This window comes from Oryza glaberrima, chromosome 6 (genome assembly GCF_000147395.1).
Source record: "Oryza glaberrima chromosome 6, OglaRS2, whole genome shotgun sequence".
Taxonomy (NCBI): Eukaryota; Viridiplantae; Streptophyta; class Magnoliopsida; order Poales; family Poaceae; genus Oryza; species Oryza glaberrima.
In genome coordinates, this window is record NC_068331.1 from 28732437 (window position 1) to 28749941 (window position 17505).

The 17505-nt window shown below is 40.4% G+C and overlaps 3 protein-coding genes across 3 annotated transcripts; all 3 read left to right on the forward strand.

Moving 5' to 3' along the window:
• Positions 1-135: 135 nt before the first annotated feature.
• LOC127777448 (uncharacterized) lies at positions 136-3067 on the forward strand. Its single transcript, XM_052304042.1, has 2 exons — positions 136-1609; positions 2655-3067. Exons 1-2 carry the CDS (start codon positions 136-138, stop codon positions 2681-2683), a joined length of 1503 nt encoding a protein of 500 aa, XP_052160002.1. The 3' UTR covers positions 2684-3067.
• A 3813-nt stretch (positions 3068-6880) lies between these two features.
• On the forward strand, positions 6881-10358 carry LOC127776630 (uncharacterized). Its single transcript, XM_052303113.1, has 13 exons — positions 6881-7756; positions 7832-7941; positions 8020-8096; positions 8173-8266; positions 8407-8530; positions 8630-8684; positions 8759-8840; positions 8915-8992; positions 9078-9218; positions 9498-9727; positions 9806-9949; positions 10016-10129; positions 10221-10358. Exons 1-13 carry the CDS (start codon positions 7129-7131, stop codon positions 10324-10326), a joined length of 1983 nt encoding a protein of 660 aa, XP_052159073.1. The 5' UTR covers positions 6881-7128; the 3' UTR covers positions 10327-10358.
• Position 10359: 1 nt separating this feature from the next.
• On the forward strand, positions 10360-14607 carry LOC127776631 (uncharacterized). The gene is made up of 9 exons (XM_052303114.1): positions 10360-11082; positions 11237-11400; positions 11486-11533; positions 12172-12204; positions 13519-13584; positions 13657-13688; positions 13779-13839; positions 13929-14006; positions 14406-14607. The coding sequence occupies exons 1-9, from the start codon at positions 10360-10362 to the stop codon at positions 14446-14448; spliced, it is 1248 nt and encodes a 415-aa protein (XP_052159074.1). The 3' UTR covers positions 14449-14607.
• Positions 14608-17505: the final 2898 nt, after the last annotated feature.

A 17505-nucleotide genomic window follows, 5' to 3' on the forward strand; every position in this document is an offset into this window, starting at 1 on the left:
GGCATATCCTCTCTTCTACTGTGGGCCACTGGGCCTTAGTGGATTGGTTCAATTGGGCCCAAATACAGCCCAGCATAATGCGTCGTCGAGCCCTTCTACGTACCCTTTCTCGGAGATTGGCCTGGAATATTTTGGATGGATCGATCGAACGCCATGGCCGGCGCCGGCGCCGGTGAAGGCGGCACCGTCCTGGTGGGCGTCCGAGGCTACGACAGCGGCCACCGCGAGAAGGAGGGAGGCAGCACGGCCACCTCCAGAACAAGCAACGGGCGTCCCATCGAGATGACATTCTGGAACGAGGCCCCTCCCGCGCTCTCCCACTTTTCCGCCCACGGCTCCGATCTGCCGCCCGCCGCCCATGGCGATCTGCTCCTGGCGCCCAAAGTCATCGCCGCCGCCGACGGCTTGCTCCTCCTCAGAGTCCCCGTCAACCCCGTGCCCGGCGGCAAGAGTCTCTTCCGTCAGGACGACTACTTCGTCTACCATCACCATCAACCCGCCAGGCTAGATCTGCTCCCCAGGCCGTGCCAGCAATATTGCTTACGTGACGACGATTTCGCCATCGTTAGCATCTGCGGCGACAAGCCGCAGTACGTCGTTGCCGCCCTCGAGATGATCAACCTGCCCAGTCAATTCGCTCTGCACCGGTACAAATCATCTTCTTCTGGTGGTGGCGGCGATGGCGATGAGATCGCCGGAAATTGGACGTGCGAGGAGGTGTTTGTGGAGGAGGCGGTGAGGGACAGGGTATGCCCGATCCCTGACTCAGCTGAGAGGCCATTGTACCACATCACCACCAAGACCATCGCGCTCGGAGGCGCGAAGGGCACCGTCGGCTGGGTCGATCTCTGGCGTGGCATCCTCCTCTGCGACCTGCTCGACGAAATGTCTCCCCCAAAGCTCCGCGACATGCCGCTGCCATGGCCGGCCAAGGGTAATTGGACAAGATACCTCAGTGACAGCGAGTCCTTCTATCGGGACATCACCGTCAGCCAACACAAGGACTTCATCAAGTACGTCGAGATGGAAATCACCATGCCAAGAGTTGTGACCAAAACCATAATATCCTCCGGTGATCGCACCATGCCTGCAGATGATCCTCCTGATTCGTTCCTCGAATGGGTTCGCCGGAGCAGAGAACCTCAGCCTCAGCCGACGACACGGCAGCGCTCCTCCGTCCGGCGGCCTGGTCAGTGGAGGCTCACTACATGGACCATGCCTATCCCGGTCACTTCATGGGAGGACTGGCGCCCTGACTGCACAGCTAACTTGCACGAATTCCATGTCGTCGACAACACAGCCCATCATGGGTTGCTGAATAAGCTCATGCTCAGCACCAGCGATGATGAGGAAGCCAAAGGGTCCAGCTTGTCCCTAGGATGCCTGGCTATGTCTTACCCCGCCTTGAGCATCGACGACGACGATGTTGTTTACCTCTTGTGCAATTCTGCCAACAGGGATTGTGATATGGGAGGAGTGATGATCGCCCTTGATGTCAGGAAGAAGGAGATTCAAGGAGCGGCCAAGCTTGACGGAAAAAAGAACACCCTCTTCTCCATGCGATGCTATCTCGCAACTGCCATCTCCAAACATCCCACTCCTACTGCAGGTACTTAATTTACCTCTCCTTGCTATCATATGCATGTGCTCTGGTACTTGTCAATTGTATATGTTTATACTATATGACAAAGATTAATACATCGATAAAATGTTATTTGCAAGCCGGTCTCAAGTTATAGTAAGGTGGGATCATAGGGGTTTTTATTAGCTGCAGTGCTGCACTGTGATTTAACTCTTGATGATCATGATAGTGCAAAGCAACACCAAAAAAATTGAACAGTTGCAGTAATTTAATGCAGCTATTGGTTATTTTTTTAATTTCTTTAAAAAAAAATATAATGTCGGTTGTTTATCCAGAGAATAGGAAGGCTGCTAATTTGCAGTATAAAATAGACCACAATCCATAACTTTCAGTTTTGTAAAACGGCTTAAATGTATGGAAATGTTTTTTTTTCTTGACAATTTACTAACCTATAGAGGATATACATGCATCCAAGAAATGGTATTTGCAGATCCCTGACAAATTCAGCATCATGTGCATATGGGCAGTAAATTGCCATAGCTCAATCTTTGTTTAGCATGGTATGAATGATATATACGTCAACCAAACTAAGATTAGAACACAGTAACTTAGTGAACTTCGTTTAGGACGTTAAGCTTTATATGTTGATATAATACAATGCCAGAGCAGTACCAAGAGACATTACACAGTATACTGTTCCGTGTGAGTTTAAGAAAAACCCTTCGGTATCTAACCATAGTTGGAAAATGAGGCCTGAACTTTGTCAACGGAATATAGTCATCTCCACCTCTATTTCCTTATCATTAATTATGCTTCTATATATTTTGCTAGCATGTATTTAAATATAAAGTAGTAATAATCAAAGTACATTGGGACCATGCCAATTTCCAAACAAGAGAATACAACAAGTAATAAGGCATTAACCAAAGCCAACTTGAATAGTTTTATGTACTAGTATTAGCCTTAGGTTTTTGCTTTCTCTATTGTACTCATTGCGGACAACATGAATGCTCTTCCCCTTCATTGAAAAGGGTACTAACTCTTGCTTTACTGGCTACTTTATTTGATTTAGATACAAGAGTTGGACAACCTAAGGAGTAGGCAGAAGCCACAAAGTAGAAGGTGTGAACCCCAGTGTCCACCAGTGACCTGGATTGCAGTGGGCCCGGATGAGTATTATAGGCCCAATAATTTGTTATCTTGATGGGATTTTAAGGAGTTGTACTGTTGATGGGCATATATAGTTTTGTGATCAAAACCTTTGGGGGTTGCTTTGTTGCATTATACAAGCTTGCTGGAGGGAGGGTTGATGAATCTATCTATAATAAAGGTACAGATGCAATGTGAGTTATTTATGTATCTTGACTTACCTTTGCATCCGCTGTGTACTCGGCAATTGTCGAGTATTTGGGCACATTGCCAGTGATTGTTTGCTTTGAGTTCAACACAAAAGTCATTTTTTTGGAATGTCGGCCTAGCATTTAGTTTGAGTGAGATAATGAATTTAATTCATCACTTGATTCTTGATGAGTTGTTTGGTTTGAGGAATGGGATGGGATTATCCATTACCACCTCATTCCTCAACGCACATGCTATGCTATGTTGTTGGATGAAAATTACTCAGCAATAGTATTTTTTCATCATACTCATCAGAGGTAGTTAAGAACTTATTTACAGCTAACATGCTAACATAAAATTGAGCGTTAGTGAGCAGTTCCATGAGTAACATAAAAGAGTAAACAAAATTGAGCTAAGCTAGCAGCCCAATTTTCTGGTTTCTGGTGTAAGCTAAGACTTTGGTGCAACATTAACATTGCAATTCCTGCGGAGGATGGCAGGTCACTTGGATCGCGACAAGACGGCATTTTCAGAACGGCTACAGGACAGATTTCGATAGTTTGTTCATGCTCATTTGTTGGCTTATTTGGAGAGAGCGGAATGTTAGGATCTTTCAGCACATCGCCAAGTCGGTTGATTTGCTAGCAAACGGCATCAATAAGGAAATCGTAGTTTGGAGGGCAGCAGGGATCTTTTCCCAGCCTGGCGAGTAATCCCGATCAGAGGCGAGGCTTGCCACATTGTTTTCTATTTCCTTACCGTCAGCGTGACATCCTTCATATAGTTATAATTAAAACTTTATTTCCTCCAATCATAATGAGATTGGCCAGCCAATCTTTCTTTGGCCGACCCGGAAAAAAAGTTCTGGTTCCTTCCATTGTCCCTCCCATTCAAAACATCATCAGATTTATCGTAAATAGGTAAAAGCAAGGAGTTCCACGAAAGAACAATAAAGAGCTAGCACATTCAGACGGCTACCTCTAACTTTTGTTTGTCGTTTTCATATCCAGGTTTGCCTCATTTTACACCATCCTCTCCTTTGAACAGTTCATATAATTATTCACACGTGTCAGTAAGGATATCCACCGAAGAAAAATAAAAGAGTGAACACATTTGAGCAAGCGGTATAATTTCTTTGAAGTTTTTTGCTTGTTGCTTTCGTCCAGGTTGTCTCCTTTTACACCATCGTCCTATGAACAGTTGACATTTATATCTTCAGCTATGTATTATATCTTACGTCATCCTCCAATCAAAACGATCATCTTTGCCAAGAAGATCGTTCATATATACTAAACCCGTAGCAGCGTGTTCAATATGTGTATTTGAAATCTATCTATCTATCCATCTTATTATACGCGTGCAGAATTAGAATCAATCTCTAGCTAGGACCTTTACATGCAAACGGTCTCAAAAGAGTTTTGTCTGATTTCCTAAACCAATTAACCAGAGTTAGGTTCTAGATAAATTAGGCTATAATACACATATATAAATGAAGTAGCAGACAACGAACCACTGTAGAACCGTAATTTGGATGCGTTTTTGTTGATATGAAGATAGATGCTAGCAACGAGCGACGGAAATCCGAAGCAGCGGGTCAAGCCGTGCGGCTGCACAATGAGTCGGATTTGGGTGATGCACGTTAGCAACCAGAAAAGCATGACGGCATGTGCACGGATTTTTTATTTGATTTTGAAATAACACAATAAAAAAATGAAAGAAGAGTTCATGCCGAACACAATTAAAGATTAATTAAAATCCATAATAAAAAATAAAATAAATTTAGAAATTAGAAAAATCAAATATAAGAGTTCAAGTAAAAATACATTTTACAAACAACTGAAATTAGGAATAAAAAATAAAAAATATTAGAAGAATAATTCATATAGACACAGTATGAGATTAATAGAAAATAAAATAAATTTCACAATTAAAAAAGAAAAAGAAGAGTACAAATAGGAATATAATTTATAAATAACCAAAATTCGAAATTAAAGAAAAGATTGTTGAAAGAAAAGATCATCTAGAACCCATCACGAGATAAATTAAAAATCGAAATAAAAATAAAATAAAATTTGAAAATATAAAATAATTATATAAGAGTGCAAGTATGAATAAAATTTATAAATAAAAGAACATCGGAATGAATATGATTTTTCTTTAAAAAAAGGTCTATATAGAACACAACAATGATAAATGATAATAAAGAGGGAAAAACAATAAGTTAATAGAGGAGTATGGTGATGATGCATGATGAGACATATAAAAACTATAAACAAAATCTCAAATAGAAATCCAATGACAATTAAGATGAGGGACGACGAGCATGCCGTTAAATACTTAAATAGCACGGTCACTACAGTTGGCTGGACTTTTAAAAAGTAAAAAAGTAAACCCCAATGATAATTATGTTCGATTTTTAAAATCTCAATGATAATAAAGAGGGGAGTTAGCGGGTGGGCCATAGAGGATCACAGTGGTGGAGCTGATGACTGTTTGACCGAACTTCTAGAAAGTAAAGAAAAAGAACCCCAATGATAATTTTGTTCGATTGTTAAAATCCTATTGGCAATAAAAATAAGGGGTAGCGGGCGGACCATAGAGGACCCAACTGGACAATAAACTCTAAAAGCTATAAGATCCAATTTGTAAAGGTTTCAAGGAGAAAGAAATATAAACAATGGTAGATCAAGCAAGCAAATAAAAAATGATATGACAGAAGTAAGGGGTAGCAACTGGTGTGACTTTTAAAAATTATAAAATTAGAAACACATGGATGATAAGGTTTGGTCTTTCAAAGTCTTAAGACAACGAGACAAATATTTAATAAATTTTAAGTAAAATAATATAAAAATATATACTTTTGTATGGGTGCTAGCCGCGCAATTGCGCGGGCACCCAACTAGTTGTTATAATAAACCCGTAGCAGCGTGTTCCTACCGCTTTTGTGTTCAAATTATAACATTTATGCAGCTTAGTATTTTAATAGATCATACTAATATGTGTATTTTAAATTATTATAATAAACCTGTAGCAGCGTGTGGGGTATCATCTAATGTAAAAGATACCAACGTTGGCACCGAGGTATCAACACATTTCCAGAAATAAGTCTTGCTAATGGTATTTTCATGAAATACGGAGTAAGTTTTTCTTAGAAGGCTAGATTGTAAAAGAGTAAATTTTACAAAACCTCATCTATAATGGTCAAAGTTGCACAAAACCACATAAAATTTGGCACGTGACATATAACTTAAGATATTAATGGTCCAAGTTCCATAAAACCACGTCACTAATCAGTTTGACATATTCACATATCAAAATTTTAAAAGGCTATAGTTACATGGATGTAGATCATTTATATGATGAATAAAGAACACATAAATTTGAGATGTTATTGTAGAATTCAAAACTGTGATAAATAAAAGTCGAAATGATCAATAGTGTGGTCTTGTGTAACTTAAAGTATAATAATACATGAGGCTAGGTAAAATTTACTCTTTGTAAAACATTTTTTTAATATTTATATTTATTTCATTTTGAAGTTTTATAGAAATATACTCCTCCCAACCTATTGTAAAAAAAATCATTTCAAAGTTTCACAATTTTGCAGGTGGCCCCTCCCGACGATAAATCGCCCAACGGGAGGCTTGCAAAATTGTCGCGATGTGCCCCTTCTACGGGGTGCCACGTCACATAGATGGTCTTATCGTAGGGTGATTTATATGCCGAAGGAGAGTATTTTTGTAAAACTTTGGAACGATAATTTATATTAGAGTAATTTTTATAAATCTTTAGAAAAAACAATAATAAAAAAAATCCTGTAAAACTTGCAGCGCAACTGAACACTCCGTAGTCCAAGACGCGGGCCGTCTTGGTCCGTTCGGACCACAGCCCACAGGCCGACTTCAGTAGACTGCAGTCGCCTCCTCGCACCTACTACCCTACTAGGTCATGCCATTCCACTCGAGCCAACTCCACCATTCAAACCAAACGCCGCCGCCGCCGCCTCCTAGGGTTTAGGGTTCATGCGAGTTCCTCTCGAAAAAAAAGAAAAAGAAAAAAAAAACATCCGCGAGATCCGCCGCCAAGATCGGTCGCGGCGAGGTCCTCCGCTCGGTCGGACGGGGGAGCGTCGGTGCGCGCTTGCGTCGAGGTTGACGGCGAGGGTGGAGCCTCAGTTCCCACCGCTCCCCTAGAAGACCTTCTCTACGATGGGATCCAACTATCCGCGGCGAGATCCTCCGCCCGGTCGGCAGCGGCAGGTTCCACCGCGGGGAGATCCTCCGCCCGGTCGGCAGCGGGTACCGCCGCGGCTTCTGATCAATCCCTTCCGCGACATAGGTCAGAGGCTGAGCACCGGTCAGGCCTTCAAGCCGATCGGTCAGGTGTCCGTCAGCCGGATGTTGGCCGGCCCGCAGTTGTTCGGCCGGCTAGCTTCGCAGCTCTTCGAGGTTGACCCCTCGCTGGCCTTCTCTACCGCTGGTGACTCCGCAGAGGAGGGTGATGAGGAGGACGAGGAGGGCGAGGAGGAGGAGACCGAAGAGGAGTGTGAGGACAAGGGTGAGACGAAGACCAAGGCCAAGTGTTTGGAGGACAAGGACAAGGTTCAGAAGGATGAAGAGGAGTGTGAGGACAAGGGTGAGACGAAGACCAAGTCCAAGGGTTTGGAGGACAAGGACAAGGTACAGAAGGATGAAGGAGGGGAGAGCACTTTGCCTCCACCGCAAGTGCCTCGTGTGCCCAGAGATTTTTGTGAAACAACACTCATATCCTTTCTGGGCCGGCGGTATAAGATCATCCTCCAGTCCAAGAATGGACCCTGCTCCTTGATAGCCATATGTGAGATTTTGTTTGTTGTTTATACTATACCCGCTGATAAACTGTCCCATGTAGCTTAACTACTCTGTTTTGCAGGCAATTATCTAATACTTACCAGGAAACTCACCTTGCCACCATCCATGACAATTGTTTACCTAGATTATTTAGTTGACCGTGTGTTTAGTCAAGTTTTCAGCAAAATGAAGGTTCGATCTGATCCACTTATCAAAACAATATATTCCATTTTTTTAATTGAAGATTATTAATCACATTGCAATGTGTAGGACGACAGCTATAAAACTGCACAGGCAGCAGTGGAACAAACGGCTACAGGACTAGATATTGATATTTATTGCACAAGGTTTGTGGTTATGCGAGTTCTTAAGCAATAATATAGCCTCCATTTGTATATTTTGATGTGTAATTGGTATGCGCAGTGTCGACGGGTTTGAGGACACCCCTCAGTATGGGCTTTTTAGAATCCTGGATATCCCTTTATATCATGCCTGGGTACTAGACATGAACAATCAGGTATGCTACCGGGAGATGTCTTTTAGTATGATTGAACCATGGCTACTTATTACATGGATTAATTTAGTGTTGTAGTCATGTTAATATTTTTTTTCTTGGGTTTTGCCTAATTTTTTCTTCTGTGGTATGTTTGTGAACAGGAAGACACCATTTTATTGAATGCAGTTGATGGACGTTCATACAATCAGCTGAATATCGATAGGGCTAAATACAACTCAAAGAAAGATGCTGATTTTATGATAGATGCTGCTGAAACTAGAAGATGTAACGATCTTACATTTTTCACCTGTCAACTATTTACGGATGCAAATATGTTTCTTTCTTTGATCGCTAATGCTCTGTTTTTAAATTGTTTATTTGTAGATGAGTTGATTCACACGTTCTTGAAAGATAATCCTGGACAAGTCACAGAGTTTGGGTATGCATGCTAGCTATAGGTAAATACAATTGTCATTTTGTTTCTTCTATTGACATTTTTTTTAAAAATCACAGTTTACACACTTTGAAAGCAGCAACTCCTGATAGGAAGTTGTTCATTTTCTTTCAAAACGAGCACTTCAACGTTGTATACAAGGTATTGTAATTTACGAGTTGTGATACCTGCCTTTTTTTAAATAAGCTTGGTATGCTAGTTTTTCTTCTTTTCAGTACCATGGAAGATTTTTTGTTCTGGAATCAGATGTGGGCTTCCGGAACTACCAAAATATTTGGCGATCTGTTGATTCTGTAAGCCCTTAGTAATTCTGCCACTTTCTTTGATTAAGCAGTGCATTTTTTTAATTACTGACCTTTTTTGTTTAAAAATAATTAGCCTGGTGAAAGCGGTGTGTTGGTTCATGATATCACAATCTCAAGGGACCAACATTCTGTGTTGAAAAGTGGCAATTATTTTGAAGGTGCTAAGCAAAGCTTTAAGAAGAAGCCTCACAGTGCCAAGCAAACCCAGCATCATGTACGTTTTTGTTGCCTTAAATGTTAACTGCTATCCCATGCTTAGCACATTGTTGTTCTAAATGTAGAATTGCCATGTTACTTCAGCATGTTGCTAGAAATATGCATTCCTTTGATTGTTGGATTTTAGTGGCAAATCTACTGTGTTCAAAGCCACTTCTATTGTCACGGTCTTTTTGATGTTACCTGTAAACGTTCATATTGCTATAACCATGTAATATATTCATCTAGTTGATTTGATCTAGCAAAATGCCTTCATCATTTTTTTTCTCTGTTCTAGAGCGTAAGCTCGTCACTTGAGTCAAGCCAAGGTCCTCCTCCAGTACGGCATTCCCGTATGGCAGGAGAACATGGTAGCAGTTCCAGTGTTAAGCCAAGGCCATCACCCACCAATGCGCAGCTAGAAACCAGGCCTCCCTCTCCTGGAACAGTGAGAGCGGATTTTGCGTCTTATTTCATGAGTGGAAAAGACCAAAAGCTGGAACACATGTTCCTCGACTTTTTAAGAAGGTAAAAATCTATCATTCTTAGGAAATATGTTTTATGGCTTATGAAATCAAAGCAGCATCTGATCTGTTTTTTAATCAGCTTCGAGCGGAACAATATACCATATTATGGAGCAATTGTTGATTCTATGAAGACCCTGAGCTCTCCTGAGATGCACATACATTTCGATCATATTTGGAGTTATGCTCCTGAACTCGCACATGACTTGTGCCAATGCTACCCAAGGTGACTTTCTTGTCCTAGATCATCTTCATATGAGAGTCAGTGTCTTAATTTCTATATTTTTTGCAGGATTCAGAAGAATCTTGAAAATGCTGTGCGCACATTTATTCGTGATTTGAACTTACCAGGTTTTCATTGTGAAAATCCAGTTATATGCATATGTGACATGCCCAAACCGGATAGGTATTTTACTTGAGTCCATTTAAATTTGGTCAATAACAATGGCTTGATGTTAACATTATTAGGAATAAATAATAGAGTACTATATTTGCAGATGGATTCCATTGAGGACATTTCTGAAGCTACGTGGGTATCATCTGACCAAGCCCCGCCATATTAGATGTGATGGTTTTTTCCTGCCAGTGATAGATACCACCTAGATTGGGAGAATCATTTTGACCAATCTGTTGACAATGATAACAAGGTCTCATAAGGGAGGTAGATCTTGGAATGGCCATTGGGATTTGGATCATGTTATGGTCAGTGACTCGTTGGATGTTAAGATCAATTTGCCATGTAATTATCAAGCGGCATGTAAAACAGAGGCACATGATTTTCTTAGAGTTGCTACTGACGTTCTTCCAGAGTATGAGGTAGGTGGTAAACGGCCAGGCCTTTTTAGGCATCTTGACAAGTCACTTAGAAATTACATTGATCATCTGAGGTACGGCAGTGCGATGCTAAGAAAGTTTCAAAGATTTATCACCATCCATCCTGCACTGAAGTCGTCCTTGACAAGATTACAAATAATTGATAATATTTATTCAGCCCATCAAGCAACAACTGGTCAAGTGAAGAAATTACTTCAATCAATTCTGGACTCTGTGACACTTCCAGAAGACTGGAGACTCCAATGTCAAAAGAAGGATGGTAGTGTATCCTCTGTCTCCCCAATTCATACTGTTGTATATGAACACCACAGAGCTAAGATGGAAAAAAGTGAATCCAATGAACAAGGAGATGAGAATGCAGAAAAAGAAGGTCATGAACTTGGAGGCTATGTTGGGAATGATGGTGGAAATGAAGAATGCCCTGAACAACGTGAACGTCCAGACCATCAACCCTTTGAGAATTCAGTGGAAGATGGCATGGTTTACTTACGCCATGTTCGTCATCATGGATGGAAAGGCTCAAAAGTGAGTTTTAATCTCTGATTTTCTTTTTTGTTGTATTTATCAATGCACATGCATATGATAGTTTTTGCTGTAGTGTACCATTTGATTAACTTCTATCATGGTATCGTAAGTGCTGCTATAAACACTCTTAACTAAAAAGTAATTTCATTTGAAGGACAATATGGGCAAACAACAATTCTTGCGGCTGTCTGATTTGGAACTGGTAAATTCAAATTCCTTGGGTGAAATTTTACCTGCAATGGTGGAATGTCTAATATTTCATAAAGATGGTTACCACCACATGTATGACAAGGATATCTATGATAGAGTTTTGGGATGGTAAGTATTTTTCTTCTTCTCAATTGTTTGATTTCAAAAAAGAACTGCCTTGCTCTCTGTTATATTTGCATTATTTGTTCTGCAGGATTGATGAAATATTGGAGAACTATGAACTCCTTGAGTTCCCTAAAAGGTACGTATTCAATACTACTAGACTACTCTACACACTATTGTGCTTTGGTCTTAAAAATAATAAAATGGTAGACTGGTGCTGATCTAAGGGAACACATCCTATGCACACAAGGCTTTTTCGTGTACACACCAACTAACAAATATCACAAAAATTCTGGAAAAAAATGTACATGAACTTTAAGTCGTATTATATATATGTGTAAAATCTCAACTTCAAATTCATTATATATAGGGGGTAACAAAAAAGACAACTCTGGCAGATTTACTCTTAAAACTGTCAGAGTTTTTATCTTGTTACGTCTAAAATGTATTGAATTTAAAGTTAAGACTTTACATATAAGTGTATCACTAATGGAAATACATATGTACAATGTTTTCTAGGATTTTTGGTCTAATTTGTTAGTTGGTGTGCATGGTGTGTATACGGAAATCTTATGTGCACAGGATATGTTCCATTGATCTAACATCATCAATATATTTCTTTTAGTTGTTCAAATCTAAATATTCTGCTAGTTAAGGAAAATACTTGTGAAACATGTAATTGAAAGTCGAAGCTTCTCAAGTAAGAAAAAACTTTAATTACGTTCATTAACTGGTATTCTCCAAAAGTTTTTCTAACATAAGGCGCTTGTGTTCCAGCTATGAAAATCAAGACCTCAAAACTACTGAACGGTATGACCTTAAGGCTAAACTCATTTCTCCTTTTGCTTTCTTTGTGTATATTCTTCATTGTTGGGCTTGCGCTTTCTTCTCTCTACCTTTACACAACCTGTTATCAAACTTAAGGGGCAGTTTGGCAGAGCTCCACCTCCACCTCTCCTAGAGCTGGAGCCCAACCTAACAGTTTCAGCTCCACCCAAAAAGTGCGTGAAGTTGCTGGAGTGCTCTCACAAAATGAACTAGAGAGTTGGAGTTGGAGTGGGGTTCAGGCTGCTCCGCAACTATACTCCAAACCCAACTCTGAGTTAAATTTAAGAGTTGGATCCCTGCCAAACGGGCCCTCACTATATTATTTCTGCTCTTGCTCAATCATTAATGACATGTACACCCATGGATTAACCTCTGAAGAACACTGGAACAGTAGGTCATAAAGATAGGAATGAAATGGCACAGTAAATCCTTTGTTTTCTGGAATAGATTTGCTGCAGTAGCCACAAGTTGGGTGATTCATTTTGATGTTGCCGCTAGCTGTGTCATTTTCTTAGACTATTTTGGATAAGTTGGCAAAGCATTAGTGCAATGCTATATGTGAGGTAAAGACTACAAATAATGAATGCTCGAGTCTTTTGTGAACAGAATGCCATTCGAAGGTAGCAATGAGCCAATGATTGTGATGGATTTTATCTGTGATTATTACTGAAATTATCTTTAATGTTTTTTATGAGCCATCAAAATTTAATGCAGTCATTTTAAGGCCATACTACTCTTTCATGTCTTGTATTTCTTGTTATTACTGTGATACTGAACTAACATTGTCGCCTACATAAACAAGGAAATAACAAGAGAACAATACACTCGTGCATATTAAATAAAGTGTTTAGTGTTCATATGTCAGCTCGGCATCAACATGTTGAGGCCTAGCCAGTAGAGATAATATGTACTTAAAACAACTATAAGGTTACTTTCCAGGTTTCACTGGCAACTATAAGCTTATTTCCAGTTTTCACTGAATGAAGCCTTTGCTTGGTCCTTATATATGAACTTGTCTGTTCAGTGCATTCATGAAACTTTGTGATTCATTAATGACTTACTGATACATATGTGACGATGTGCGCTGGATATGAAGGTTCATTCCAAGCACTAGTCATATGTAAAAAAAAGGTGCAATATGCACCTGATAATTGTAGTGCTGTGTATGTACATTTAATCTAACATAGTTAGTAGTTCATTAGAGTAATTAGAGTGGTTCATGATATTAGTTCATTAGTTACTCTAAACATAGTTATATGATGTGATCTTTCTTGTGATTTCTGTTGTGTTACACAGTTACGGCATAGATTTTCCTGCTATAACTCCAACAGGTCACGATGATGCCTTCCCCGATCCTCACAGGTTCGTCTCCAATCACCTAAAATATAGGTAAATCATACTCACATAGTTAATAGTTTCTGTTTTTGTATGCAGTGGTATTGGTGGTGGCAGCAGCCAGCATGTTGGTAATATGACACCCATGGAACTCTCAAAAATATTTCTTTTTATGTTTCTGCATCTCTACAGTCTTGTTTTACCACTTATTTATACAACAGATCCAAATGATCCAAGCTTCTTTCCTTCTAATCCCTTGCATGTACCCTTAAGTGGCACAGGGTAATCCACTTTTTCTTTTTATTATCTTGTCATTTTAGTACACATGAGGTCATTTTTACTTATGAATGGACTTTAATATTTGAAAATAGGAGTGCTCCACCGAGTGGTCATTATAATCCAATTGGTCCACCAGATGTGCCAGGGCTTGAGCCTTCTTGCTCTGCGAGGTAATATAGTTGTTGAGGAACAGTATTTATACACTATTCTTAGCAAATCTGTAAGTTCCAAGATTGCCAGATACTGTACTTGGCTGCATTTAAAACCCATGACCAACAAATCAACCTTCTTTTTCATATACTTCAATTTCTGGCCCAACCTCCAGTTTCCTTAGCAAAGGACTATTTATATCTCACCTCCTGTTGTAACAATATAGTAATAATGTTGGATTAGCACTATCCTACATAATTCTTATATTCCCTTTGCATTACAAAGCTCTAAAAGAGTGTCCATTTACATCTAGTTAAAACTGTCAAAATGATTTTGGGTGATACCATTTTGATTGGGAGTTGCTCATCCTCTGATCAACAGGCAATGCTAACCTAATATAGATTTTTCTTTACATGCAGGCGTCCAAAGCAGGAGGCCCCCCTTCAAAGGCCACCTTCCTAATCGTATTTGAAGCACTTCGAACTGCTAGATTGCAAATAGCTTATCAGACATTGCCTGTAAAAACGTATGCAAACTCCTGTATTTATCATACCCTTGCACACCATATGCTCGATCACAGTGTACACACTTATATGCAATCGTATCAACCTATTTCCGTTACCCTTGCACACCTAATAGCGACCTGTGGGATGGAATGTAAAGCACCTCTCGCAGTCGTTCGAAGGTGCATCATCGTAAAGCAGAGCAGCTGCAGATCATCCTGTGGTGCCATCCGATCCATGTTGGTGTTGATGCTGTGATGCTGTTGAAGGCTTTTCCATCTTTTGCCGCGTTCCCAAAATTTTGAATTTTGAAACCTGATTCCTTTTTTTTAAAACAAAGTTTGTTTTTCAGCATTTGGCTTTTAAATCGCTAAGTACGTAACTAGAAGTTTATCATATTTTTTTCCTAATTAAGCCAGTATTAGGACAACCAATGTTTCCAAAATACTACAAGGAAGTGAATGATTTAAATTTTAAATTCTTCCTCGCAAAATAGTACAATAGTTTATAGTATACTTGTTTGATTAATCATCTCTCTTTTATTGTCTTAATCCAAGTACCCTCCACCCCTTCTCCATGGCTCCTCCTTAATCTCTTCTCATTATATTATGGGGGTGGTGCCATGGAGACAGTAACTAGAATTGGACGATGCGTCTGAACGCGTCTGAACTCTGAAATAAAGCAATTTTTTTTTCATATGGTATAGTTGGTCCGATTACAAAAAATATGTGGTTCAAACTTTAAAACTATAGTGAGATACATAAATTTGTTCATGTCTAATTTTAAGATTTAATTTGAGTAATTTTTTTTAAGGGACTAGTTGACAAACAGCTGATTTCTCTTATACTCCCACCGTCCCAAAATAAGTGTAGTTTTGCACTATTTACGTTTAACGTTTGACCGTTCGTCTTATTTAAAATTTTTTTATGATTAGTATTTTTATTGTATTAGATGATAAAACATGAATAGTACTTTATGTGTGACTAAATATTTTCAATATTTTCACAAATTTTTTAAATAAGATAGACGGTTAAATGTTTGGCACGAATATCCACGGCTGCACTTATTTTGGGATGGAGGTAGTAGGTTTCATCCGTTTTTCTTGACCGTACGATACCCACGTGTCGCCCATCGCTCTTGTCACGGGCCTGTTCAGAATCTCGTTTTGTTGGTTGTAGTAGACCTTGCTACTTTTGTGGCCCACAAGCCATAGTCCAGAAAAGGAATGACTTTATGCTGACTTTGTATAACATCCCTAATCTAATATTAGAAATCTTTACCCCTTAATTATATACCCGTCACAAGTACAAGTAGAATGCATGTCAATGAGGGTAGAAACGCCATATCGTGTGCCTGGCTAGGATAAGACGGACGGAAAACGATCGAGAATTGACGGAAGTGTTAAAAATGGGAACGGGGTGAACTTTGGGTGCTATTAAAGTGAACCGGTATCTTTCAGTGCTATAAATCAAAAAACGTGAACTTTCGATGCTATATAACCAATTTTGCCTTATTATATAATAAAACCGTATAATTTGGGTCTCTGGTTTCGTTGAGTCAGCAAAATAAAAAAACAAAAAGATTATGAGGCCTACATGTAAATGAGGTGGATGGTGGGAGATGGGGAAGAGAAGAGGTGGCGGCGGCGATGGTCCCATCCTCCTAGGTCGAGCGCGACTCCGCGAGAATGGTAGATCGGCAGCAGCACGCGCACGTCCGACACAGCGCCATGGGTAAGCTCCCGCGGCGGCGGACTCGTCGTCTACGACACTGCTCTGGCGGGTGCAAACGCACGCGCCCAGCCCAACTCCACCCAGGTCGTTGGCTTCCTCACGCTCACCGTCCTCCTGCTCCCGACCAGGCTCACGCTCACCAGCACCGTCGTCGTGCTCTGCCCATCGTGCTGCTCACTAGCCCCATCTGGGTGCATGTCGCCATCGTCGTTGCAGACGAGGCAGCAACAACCTTCCATAGTTTCATGGTCAAAAAAGAAGCACTGAAGACATCGTTGCCAGGGCCAATCATCTGCTTCAGCGATCGATGTGTAAGCACATCATTGACAGTTCGACAGTTCGTAATCAAACTTGAGCAGTAATTGAAACAATTTCAGCCAAAAAAAAGAAGAAAAAAAGAGTTCGAGCAGAAAACGGACTCTGTTTCTGACGTTCTGCAATCTGCATTGGTGGCCGGGTGAAGATCTACAGCGGCTGCCAGAGATAGTACAGGTTGGGCCCGGAGGGCGCACTGCGTGTGCCATCGGAGGCGGCGGCGGTGGAGGCGTTCTGTGGCGGACCGTGCCTGGTGCTTGGCTGCGTCGATGCCATCATGGACAGCTTCCGCCTCACGCTCGACCTTGCTTGTGGGGACACCGGTAATCCCATGTGTTATACAGTACCACTTCCTGGATCAGTAGGTGGTACACACATAGCACAGTATAATATTATAACTGACATCGTTTACCGGTGTTTCTACAATAATAATACAAGGGTAACCTCATTGGGTCCCGAAATAGACCAAGCATGATCACTTACAATACAAAATACCAAAGCAATAGATAGAACAGCGGAAGTGAAGCAACGGCGGTCCATCGAACTCCACAAGCAACGACTGGTGAACCTATGGTCCCTAATACATCATCTTCAACACGTTCTTGACAGCAGCATGGCATAAATCTAATCGACACCAACTTCTTTCTAAAAGATTTAATTAAGCAAGAGTGAGTACATACGTACTCAGCAAGCCACCACTACAAAATGAATCTAATGCACACAGGGTTCAAGGATGGCTTAGTTTATTTGCATAAGGCTAGTTTTCACGATTCATTTCACAAGCCTATTGGCATAGCAGTTTTAACTGAAAAACAACGTTATTGTTGAAGTTGTAATTATTCAGGTTTCATCCACCTCTCCAAGCCCCGCTTGGTTCGGTTTACCCTCACATTTCATCTTATTAACTCTACTATACTGACCTTCCCACTCTATGGACAAGGTTCACATGTCTCTCATAACTACTCTAA